Consider the following 11,683-nt stretch of genomic DNA (forward strand, 5'->3'; position numbering starts at 1 on the left):
TGAGAAATCACCCCCAGGGGGGATGGCCATGCTACAATCCCTTTTCCTCCATTCTCCTCTCGGGATCTTGGGCAGGCATGCACACACATACACCTGGTGTGAGTTTAAGCCACTGGGTCTGGGACTTGAACCACGGTCGACTATGTGGGAGTCCAGTGACATAACCATTACATCAACTGCTGGTCCCACCCCTTCAATATCATTTTCATTCATCTTATATATCAGTTACTAACAGAGAACCAGTAAACATAGAATAATTCAATAAATCTTTTTTTTTTTTTTGGAGAGATTTTCACTGTAGGGCACGTGCGCTCGCCAGTCAGACAGAGACAGACATAGAGACAGAAAGTGAGAAATCACCCCCCAGGGTGGTCATGCCGCAATCCCTTCTCCTCCATTCTCCTCTCAGGATCTTGGGCACGCACCCACATGCGCCCGGTGTGAGTTTTAAGCCACCGGGTCTGGGACGCGAATCACTCCTACTACGTGGGAGTCCACTGCCATAACCATTACACCATCTGCTGGTCCCTGGACATTACATTTCTACTGCAGTAGTTTTCCCAAAAGTATTATTTTTCCATATTTCATATACATTTAAAGGAAGTTACACATGCCCAAGATCCCAAGAAGAGAATGGAGGAGAGATTGCAGTGTGGCCATCTCCTCTGGTGGGTGATTTCTTGCTTTCTGTCTATCTGGCAAGTGTGTGTGCCATAGAGTAAAAACCTCTCTTAAAAAGAAAAAGAAAGATAATGTACAAATTTGCCTGCTAGCTGGTAACATTTCTTTGAAAGAGTCAGACTCCCTCACATGGAATATGAAATAATAATGCTCATCCTTCTTGTAAAGGTCCAATGAGATAATATGTTGTTAGTTTAAAGAAAAATGTGGGGGGCCAGCAGATGGTGTGGCACTGGACTTTTACTTAGTCAACCACAGTTCGAGTCCTAGACCTGGTGCCTTGCATTTTCACTTTCCCTCTCTCTCTGTCTCTCTCTGGTGAGCATGCATGTCCTATAGTAAATTAAATAATAATAATAATAAGGGATCTGCAGATGGCATAATAGTTATGTTGCTGGACTACCCCATAGCCAACTGTGGCTCGAATCTCCGACCTGGTGACTTGAAACTCGCACTGGGTGTGTGTGTGTGCATGCTCTAAAACCCGAGAGGAGAATGGAGGAGAAGGGATTACAGCATGGTCATTCCCCTCTTGGTGGGTGATTTCTTACTTTCTGTCTCTTTGTCTCTCCAGCAAGTGCATGTGCCCAATAGCAAAAATCTCTAAATAATAATAATAATAATAATAATATTGAATAAATAATTCTCAAAAGAAAGAAAAATGTGGAAAATTCATAGTGAGTTATGAAAAATCACAAACTCAAAGGAAAATAATTAAAGTATAAGTTTCAAGTTTTTTCTTGTTTTCACAGAGAAGTATAAATACTTCATTTCTTTCTTTCTTTCTTTCTTTCTTCCTTTCTTTCTTTCTTTCTTTCTTTCTTTCTTTCTTTCTTTCTTTCTTTCTTTCTTTCTTTCTTTTTTTAAATTTGTTATAGGGCATGTGCACTTATCAGGAGAAACAGAAAGAGAGGGAAAGTGAGAAAGCATCTCCCATGCAGGAAGGCCATGTTGAAATCCTTTCTCCTCCATTCTACTCAGGATTTTGGGTTGTATGCATTCATATCCAGTTGCTGGGTCCAAGACTCAACCTGTGCAGTCAGCTGTGTGGGATTCAGCCACATTAACCACCATGCCACTGGCTGGCCTCCCATCTACTTTTTTAATGACAGCTTTATCCATAGATACTTTCATACCATAAAAACCACACATTTAAACTATGCAGTTCAGGGGACCAGCAGATAGTGTAATGGCTACATCGCTGGACTCCCATGTAGTGAGTGGACTGTGGTTTGTGTCCCGGACCCGGTGGCTTAAATTCACTCCGGACACGTGTGTGTGTGTGCCCAAGATCTTGAGAGGAGAACGAAGGAGAAGGGATTGCGGCCTGGCCATCACCCCTAGGGGTGATTTCCCACTTTTGGTCTCTCTTTGTCACCTTAACAGGTGCTGGACTCCCTCATGGCCAACCGTGGTTCCAGTCCTGACCTTGCGGCTTGCTTTCTCATGTTCTCTTTCTCTCTCTCTCTCTCTGGTCAAAATAAAAAATTAATAATAATAATGACAAAATTAAATAAATAAATGATTCTTTGAAAAAATATGCAATTCACTGCTTTTTTTTTTTGGAGAGGTTTTTCGCTATAGGGCGCGTGCGCTCGCCAGACAGACAGAGAGAGACAGAGAGACAGCAAGCAAGGAATCACCCCCGATGGGGGGGGGGGGGCCACGCTGCAATCCCTTCTGCTCTATTCTCCTCCTGGGATCTTGGGCATGCACGCACACGCGCCCGGCGTGAGTTTAAGCCACCAGGTCTAAGACTCGAACCACGGTCTACTATGTGAGAGTTCAGCGACATAGCCATTACACTAACTGCTGGTCCTGTAACTCACTGCTTTTGCTTTTTTCTTTTTTTTGGAGAGGTTTTTCGCTATAGGGCGCGTGCGCTCGCCAGACAGACAGACAGAGAGAGACATAGAGACAGAAAGCGAGAAATCACCCCCCAGAGGGGATGGTCACGCCGCAATCCCTTCTCCTCCATTCTCCTTTCGGGATCTTGGGCATACACGCACATGCGCCCAGCGTGAGTTTTAAGCCACCGGGTCCGGGACGCGAACCACGGTCAACTACGTGGGAGTCCAGCGACATAGCCATTACGCTAACTGCTGGTTCTCTACAACTCACTGCTTTTTAAAATATTCAAGGTAAAAAAAAAAATTCAAGGAAATGTGTAGTCACTGCTACTTAATTTTAGTATATTTTCATCACCCAAAAAGAAATCTTTTCATTAGTAGACACTTCTCAAATCTTCCTCATCCTCTCCAACATTGGGCAACCATTAATTTACTTTATGTCCCTATACATTTGTCTATTTGGGACATTTCATAAACATAGAATTATATATAATGTATGGTCTTTTTCAACTGGCTGCTTTCAGTAATTATAATGTTTTCAAGGCTCCTCCATGTTGTAGTATATATTAGGACTTCATTTCTTCTTTTTTAGAGAGAGGTTTTTGTTTTCTCTATATGGCATTTTTGCTCTTTAGGGAGACAGAGACAAAGAGAGAGAAAGTGAGAAATAACTCCCCAGGAGGGATGGTCACACCACAATCCCTATCCTCCATTCTCTTGGATTTTGGGCATGCATGCACATGCACCCGATGTGTTTCAAATTGCTGGGCCCAGGACTCGAACCACAGTCAGCCGTGTGGGAGTCTAGAGTCTTACCCACCATGCCACCTGTCGGCCCCTTTCATTTCTTTTTATGGACAGATAATATCCCATTAAATAAATTTATATACATTTTACCCATTGACTTATTGATGACATTTGGGTTGTTTCCATTTTTTGACTATTATGAATAGTTCTGGTATGGAACATTAATGTGCAATTTTTTGATAGATATACATTTTTATTTCTCTTGGGTAGGTACCTAGGAATGGAATTGGTGGATCAAACGGTAACTCTATATTTAACCTTTTAAGGGACCAGCAGTTGGCATAATAGCTAGTCACTGGACTCCCATGTAGTCGACCGCAGTTCGAGTCCCAAACCTGGTGGCTTAAACTCATGCCAGGTGCATGTGCGTGCGTGCCCAAGATCCTGAGAGGAGAACGGAGGAGAAGGGATTGCAGCATGGCCATTCCCCCTGGGGGGTGATTTCTCGCTTTCTGTCTCTCTGTCTCTGTCTTTCTGGCGAGCACACACATCCTATAGCAAAAAAACAAACAAACCAAAAAAGAACACCTCTCCAAAAAAAAAGAAAACTTTGTGCTTAGTCCAGTCCCTGGACTCCCACATGGCCAACCATGGTTCAAGTCCCAGACCTGATAGCTTGCTTTCTCAGTTTCTCTCTCTCTCTAACCAAACTGGAAAACAATAATAATAAATAAAGTTAAATAAAATAAATAATTCTTTTAAAAAATTTTAACCTTTTGGGACCAGCAGTTAGAGTAATGGGTATGTCACTGGACTCCCAGTAGTCGACCGCAGTTTGCATCCTGGACCCAGTGGCTTAAACTCACGCCGGGCGCGTGTGCGTGCATGCCCAAGATCCTGAGAGGAGAATGGAGGAGAAGGGATTGTGGTGTGACCATCCCCCCTGGGGGGTGATTTCTTGCTTTCTGTCTCTCTGTCTCTCTCTGTCTGTCTGGCGAGCGCATGCGAAAACCTCTCCAAAAAAAAATTTTTTTAACCTTTTAAGGAACTGCTAGACTGTTCTATTGGTTGCACCATTTTACACTAGTAACTATTTTAGTCTTTTTAGGATGCCTTCAAAATTAAAAAAAAAAATTTAGCATAGTTTTTAAAAAAGAATTATTTCTTCTTTTCCTCCTCGCCCTCCTCCCTTCCTCTCCCTTATCCCCTTCCCCTCTCCCTCCTCCTCCTCTTCCTCCTCGCCCTTAAATATAGTTCTTAAACCTTAAACCTTTCTCATAGATAATTTCAAATAGGTAAAAGCAGATAGAATAGTATAATATAATGAATTTCCATGTATCTGTCACTCCACTTCAGTAATTATCAGCTGATGACTAGTTTTCCTTCATCTATACCTCTTCCAACCCCACCCAAGTTATTTTGAAGCCAAAACCAGACGTCATACTATTTTACACTGTGAATATTTTAGTACATTTGTCTGAAAGATAGGGACTCTTCTTTAAAATATCACAATGCCATGCTAAAATAGTAATTCCCTATTATTATCAAAGTCAGCCTTTACATTTCCCTAGTTGTCTCATACTTAGTTTAGAAGTTTCTTTGCATTGAGTTTCAGTAAAATCCACATATTTCAGCTTGTCATGTGTCATAAGTTTCTTTCTTTTTTAATTGCCAGAGGGTTTGCGGGCTTGGCAGAGAAAGAGGGGATGGTGGGAGGTTGGGGGAGAAAGCACTCCTCAATGGGACATGGTCATGCTGCAATTGCTTCTCCATTTCTCCATCCTTTTGTGATTTGGGACATGCACACATGCATTCCTTGCATGTTTTCCAAGCCACTGGGGCCAGGATTCAAATCTTGTTTGGTGATGTGGGATCTGTTTGGTGATGTGGGCCATCCCATAGATTATTTTAAGCTATAAGTTTCCTCTCATTCCTTTTTTTATTTTGAAAGAAAATGGTCTTTTGTATACTAGAGTTGTTCACAGTGTGGATTGTGTTCATTCTATCCATGGATTCATTTTATATTTTTCTCTGTACATTATTTCCTGTAAATTGATAGGTAGATTTAGGCTTAATCACCATTCTTTGATTTAGGAGGAGGTGGGGCAAAACTATTTTGTGGCAGTGTTGTATTCTACTAAGAGGTACTTAATAGTCTTCTGTCTTTCATTTTGTACAACAGAAACCATTGATGAATTTGTAGAGATCTGTTAATTCAGAAGTAGCAAAATGCTGGTATTCTAATTCTGTCATTCTTTTGCCATGGAAAATTCATTTTCTTTTTCTTTCTTTCTTTCTTTCTTTTCTTTTTTTTTTTTTTTTTTTTTTTGAGAGGTTTTTGCTATAGGGTAGGGACAGGATATTGGGAATACAGTGTCTTGGCTATCTATTACAGCTGTCGTTTTTATAATAGCTATTGTTCCCCATCCCTGGTCATCTACCATTTTAGGTAACTCTGAAAATTCTGAGTGATTTTTTTCTGCTTCTCCACTGTTCAATGTTCTAAAATAAACATGTTTTACTTTATTAAAAACAACAGGGTTTTTCTTTAAAAAAAAATTAGAACCAGGGACCAGCAGTTAGCATAATGGCTATGTCGCTGGACTCCCACGTAGTCGACTGGTTTGCGTCCCGGACCCTGTGGCTTAAAACTCACACTGGGCACATGTGCGTGTGTGCCCAAAATCCCAAGAGGAGAACGGAGGAGAAGGGATTGCGGCGTGGCCATCCCCCCTGGGGGTGATTTCTCGCTTCTGTCTCTTTGTCTCTCTCTGTCTGTCTGGCAAGTGCACGCGCCCTATAGCAAAAACCTCTCTTAAAAAAAAATTAGAACCAATAAATTTTTATCTATATAGAACTAGTTTAATTTGCCTTTATGTAGAAAGGAAAGGCTATAGGGAACCAGCAGTTAGCGTAATGGCTATGTTGCTGGACTCCCACGTAGTCGACTGCGGTTTGTGTCCCGGACCCGGTGGCTTAAAACTCACGCTGGGCACGTGTGCGTGCGTGACCAAGATCCCGAGAGGAGAATGGAGGAGAAGGGATTGCGGCGTGACCATCCCCCCTGGGGGTGATTTCTTGCTTTCTGTCTCTATGTCTCTCTCTGTCTGTCTGGTGAGCGTACGCGCCCTATAGCGAAAACCTCTCCAAAAAAAAAAAAAGAAAGGAAAGGCTATAAACTTTATACTCTTAAGTATAATTCTGTAATAAAGTGACAAAAATATTTTGCAAATAAGATGAGAACAGAAAGTTTATGGGAAGCATAAAGAGATCTAGGGATGGATCCTAGACAAAAGATTTATAGTCTGTGCAGGGAGGAAAGAGATGAGACATAAATACTGCTATGTACTCAAAAGTAGACCTGACAAAGTTAAAACACTTTCTAAATATTAACTTTTTATCTGATTCAGCAGTCCCATCACTACAGCAAATAATAAAGCGAAGCAAAAGATAAAATTATGTATCTGTGCCCAAAAATAAAATTCAGGAGCAGGTGGCCTTCAGTACCTCTCTACCCTTTGCTGTAGCCTGCAGTGGACTCTGTACACATATTTCAGTGAAAGTAAATTAGTCACCAGTGCTCTGTAGTAGCTAGGAATGTGGAAGCTGAGTTCAAACTAATAATAGACAAGTTAGAATTCTAAGCTTGAAAAACAGTTTTTTGGGTATCACACTTCTAGCTCAGGATGAAAGATTTTATACATATATAAAATACATTTTATATATAATATCTCAGAGAGAAGAGAGAGGTATTTTAAAGAAATTATTATTATTCTTTAATTCACCAGAGAGGGACAGAGTGAGAGAGGGAAAGTGAGAAAGCAAGCCGCCAGGTCCAGGACAAACTGCGGCAGGCATGTGGGTGTCTGGTGCCTTAATCACCGTGCTACCTGCAAGCCCCAGAGAGAGTTGTTTTTTATTTTGACAGGGTCTCACCACATCGCAGTCCTCTTGCCCCAGTCTTCCAGTTGGCCAGGACTATAGGCAGATGCCACCATGTCCAACTTGTTTATGTTGTCTGGGAACTGAACCTAGGCCTCATGTGTAGCCTCAGTCTCTGCATGTGGCACTGCCTGCTTGTACCTCTATGGCTGGGTTTAAATTTTTTTTTTTTTTTAAATTTTGCCAGAGAGTTCATGCACTCACCAGAGAGAAACAGAGACAAGGAAGGTAAGAAAGCACTCCCCATAGGAGGTGCCCACACTGCCATCTCTTCTACTCTATTTCTCCTTCTAAGATTTGAAACACGTGTCTTACGTGTTTTTCCAAAGGACTGGGACTCAGACCACACGGTTGGGCACATGGGATCCAACCGCCTTAACCACAGTACCACAGGCTGGCCAGAAAGGTGTTTTTTTTGTTTTGTTTTGTTTTTTGTTTTGCTATAGGGTGTGTGTACTCACCAGAGAGAGTGAGAGAGAGAGAAATTACCCCTGGGGAGAATGGCCACACCACCATAATCCCTTCTCTGTTCTTTCAGGATTTGGGGCATGCACACACATGCACCTGGCATGTTTTTCAAACTGCCAGGTCCCAGACTCCAAATGGCCAAGTTGGCCATGTGAAATCCAGGAGTCCCAACCATCACATCACTAGTTGATCCAAGGTTGTAATTTTTATGGGGCTATTCTACTATGGCAGAGTAGTGTCATGAAGATATTAGAAAGCTGTTGTTCTAGAAATAAAAAGCTTTTACCTTCCATAGTGCTGAGCTCTCTAGTTTTGTGAATTAACCAGATGTTCCAAAAGAAACTGAGCCATAATAAAGTATAAATTGATGTATTTACCTTTGTTACCAGAAGTGAGGGTAATGGAGTTACGGGAGTGTATGTCAAAGGCCTGTCTTTCTCTAGTAGGTGTGGAGTTTCCAGAAGAAACAAACAGATCTCCTCATCGCCTTTTATAAGAATAGAATTACAAAATTAGAAGCAGTCATGCAGGAGGCACAGCAAACAGTGGCCAGCCAGGACAAGTAAGTGACAGATCAAATCCCTCGATAGCTTTTGTCCTTCAGAGAAACCATAGTCCTTACTTCCTTTTGGTTAAAAACCCAAAAATTATTCCATGTGTTTAGGAAACTCCCTTAAATCTCCATTTTAGCAAAAATCTCTAAAAACATACATACACACACACACACACACACACACACACACACACACAAACAAAAAACTGCTTCTTCAGAGAATTGACATGTAGTTGATGCACTGATAAAAAGTGAGAGGTAACATTTAAAATGTTACTTCTGGTGACTGGCAAATGGTATAATGGTTATGTCCCACACGGCCAACCGTACCTGGAAGCTTGAAACTCACACTGGCTTGTGTGAGTGAATGTGCTGAGTCTTGAGAGGAGAATGGAAGAAAAGGGATTGCGGCATGGTCATTCGTCCTGGGATGGGGGGTGGGGGTTGATTTCTTGCTTTCTGTCTCTGTCTTTTTGGCAAACACATATGCCCTATAGCTAAAATCTCTCTTTAAAAAAATGTTATGCCTGGGAGGGTATATTTTGGAAATCTTGAGTTAAAAGATGGTATGCTTACTGGGAATTTTTAGACATGAGCAGGCTATGAATGCTTTTGTGGTGAGGAAATGGAATTCTATGCAAACTCCCTGGAAATCACACCAAGTGACTGTTTATTTTGTCCACCTGATTGTTCTCACTGCTGAAACCCAGTTATTGTCTCCATGAATCTCCAGATTCCTGGTAGAAATAAATACCTTGTATGGGGACCAGCAAATGGCATAATAGTTATGTTGCTGGACTCCCATGTAGTTGACCATGGTTCAAGTCCTGGATCTAGTTGCTTTAAAACTCATGCTGGGTGCATGTGCGTGCATGCCCAAGATACTGAGAGGAGAATGGAAGAGAAGGGATTGTGGCATGGCCGTCCTCCCGGGGGTGATTTCTTGCTTTCTGTTTCTCTGGCAAGAGCATGTGCCCTGTAGCAAACATTTCTCTCTGAAAAATAAAGAAATACCTTGTACAACCACAAGCACCTCTTAGTAAGCATTAACTAGATGTTGATAATAATAATAATAAACAGATTTTTGTATCCCTCGAATCTGCTGGAAGTGACTGTTTCCATCTTTTACCTAGAGAGCTGTCAATGTTAAGAAAAGAGAATGGAGAACTGAAGAAATTTCTAGCCATCCTAAAGGTGAATGAAATAATTTTTCCATACTATTGTTTTTCTCTCCTCCTTTCCAATCTATGTAGCTGACTATAAAATAGTTGTTTCCTACCCTTTTTCACCTCATGGCACACATAGAAACTGGTAACATTTGTACAACGAGCACAATGCAGTAAGTAGACAAGGCCACAGGAGACCTTGGAGGGCTGAAGGGATCAATGTTCAGCATGTAACCCATTCTCATACATCAGTGAATCATGACATACCAGTTGGGAAGCTCTTTTATAGAAGAGACAACTTAAACTTACTCTTCAAGAATTCCAAGGGAACCAGCAGTTAGCGTAATGGCTATGTCGCTGGACTCCCACGTAGTCGACCGCGGTTCACGTCCCGGACCCAGTGGCTTAAAACTCACACCGGGCGCGTGTGCGTGCGTGCGTGCCCAAGATCCTGAGAGGAGAATGGAGGAGAAGGGATTGCGGCGTGACCATCCCCCCTGGGGGGTGATTTCTCGCTTTCTGTCTCTATGTCTCTCTCTGTCTGTCTGGCGAGCTCACGTGCCCTACAGTGAAAATCTCTCCAAAAAAAAAAAAAAAAAAGAATTCCACCTTACAGTACCCTTCTTTTTTCATATACTCTATTTCCTAGACCTTTCTTTCTTTTTTCAAGAGAAATTTTTTTTCTATATGGCACATATGCTTGCCAGAGACACAGATAGAGAGAGAAGTAAGAAATCACCCTCCTAGGGGAGACGGCCACATTGCAGTCCCTTCCCCTCCATTCTCCTCTTGGAATTTTGGGCACGCACGCACATGTGCCCGGCATGAGTTTGAAGCCTCCAGGTCTAGAACTCGAACCACAGTCGGCCATGTGGGAGTCCAGCGCCTTAACCACTTCAGGGGACCTGCTGGCCCCCAACATTTCTTTCTTTCAAGCTCTTTATGTAGTTTTCTATTGTTCCCTGTAACTACTCTAGCACATCATTATAGTGTAATTTTCCATTCTCTCCCCATAAACTCTCCATATTTTTTTTTGAGAGATTTTCACTATAGGGCGCGTGTGCTCGCCAGACAGACAGAGAGAGACATAGAGACAGAAAGTGAGAAATCACCCCCCAGGGGGGATGGTCACGCCGCAATCCCTTCTCCTCCATTCTCCTCTCGGGATCTTGGGCACGCATGCACAAGCGCCCGGCGTGAGTTTTAAGCCACTGGGTCCGGGATGTGAACCGCGGTCGACTACGTGGGAGTCCAGTGACATAGCCATTACGCTAACTGCTGGTTCCTGACTCTCCATATTTTACCACATATATTAGTCTATAGGATTCCGAAGGTACTCTTATGAAGAGAAACTAAAATTTTATTCACTCAGAGTTAATTTTCTAAGGACACATTGCTACTATGTTTTCCCCTACTGGGAATCTTAGCAAAAAACTAGGGGTTCAATGCAGCATAATTATCTAAGAAGTAATACTAAGATCCTGGCTGGATTGAAGTGCAACCTCTCCATGGGGAACACTTCTCTCTCTTCCTCTTCTCTGCCTCTTTCTGCCTTTCTGGCAAGCACACATGCCTTCTAGCACATTTTTTTTAAAAATATAAGACTGAGGTTTATTGATTAGGATTCTTGATCTGCAGCTTCCTTCACTCCCATTTTTTCACCTACAGGAATCTCCAAGTCGGTACCAAGGAAGCAGGTCAGTTTTATCTGCATTCATACTGCCCTCCCTGACTTTGAAAGTTGCTGTTCTTTCTTGACTTCTGGCTGTGTGAGCTCTGAGATGGAGAAAATGGTTGATGAATTTATCTTTCACTTCTCTGTGAGTTACTCACCAAAAAGGACTGAAGTGAAAAATTTTTGGTTTTTTTGGAGAGGTTTTTGCTATAAGGGCGTGTGCGTTTGCCAGACAGACAGAGACAGAGAGACAGAAAGTGAGAAGTCACCCCCCAGGGGGAATGGTCACGCCGCATCCCTTCTCCATTCTCCTCTTGGGATCTTGGGCACGCACGCACATGTGCCTGGCGTGATTTTTAAGCCACCGGGTCCGGGACGTGAACCGCGGTAGACTACGTGGGAGTCCAGCGACATAGCCATTATGCTAACTGCTGGTTCCCTGAAGTGAAATATTGATTGTAATGCTCACACTTGATTGTCATAATATGAAATCCCACTTGTCCTTCAAAATTCAACCCATGTCATTTCTTCTCTCAAGACCACATTAGGGTCCTTTTGGCCGGAACCGCCATCTTCCAGTAATTAACCAAAATGACGAACA

At 42.3% G+C, this 11,683-nt stretch overlaps 1 protein-coding gene across 1 annotated transcript in view; it reads left to right on the forward strand.

Moving 5' to 3' along the window:
* RNF212B (ring finger protein 212B) overlaps positions 1-11,683 on the forward strand; it is a 43,375-nt gene that overhangs the window by 11,839 nt on the left and 19,853 nt on the right. The window contains exons 4-6 of the mRNA XM_027770307.1: positions 8,135-8,250; positions 9,375-9,435; positions 11,076-11,104. Coding sequence (XP_027626108.1) covers positions 8,135-8,250; positions 9,375-9,435; positions 11,076-11,104 — 206 coding nt within the window. The remainder of the gene's footprint in view (positions 1-8,134; positions 8,251-9,374; positions 9,436-11,075; positions 11,105-11,683) is intronic.

The sequence above is a fragment of the Tupaia chinensis genome, unplaced genomic scaffold (assembly GCF_000334495.1).
Source record: "Tupaia chinensis unplaced genomic scaffold, TupChi_1.0 Scaffold000126_2, whole genome shotgun sequence".
In the NCBI taxonomy this organism is placed as follows: domain Eukaryota; kingdom Metazoa; phylum Chordata; class Mammalia; order Scandentia; family Tupaiidae; genus Tupaia; species Tupaia belangeri.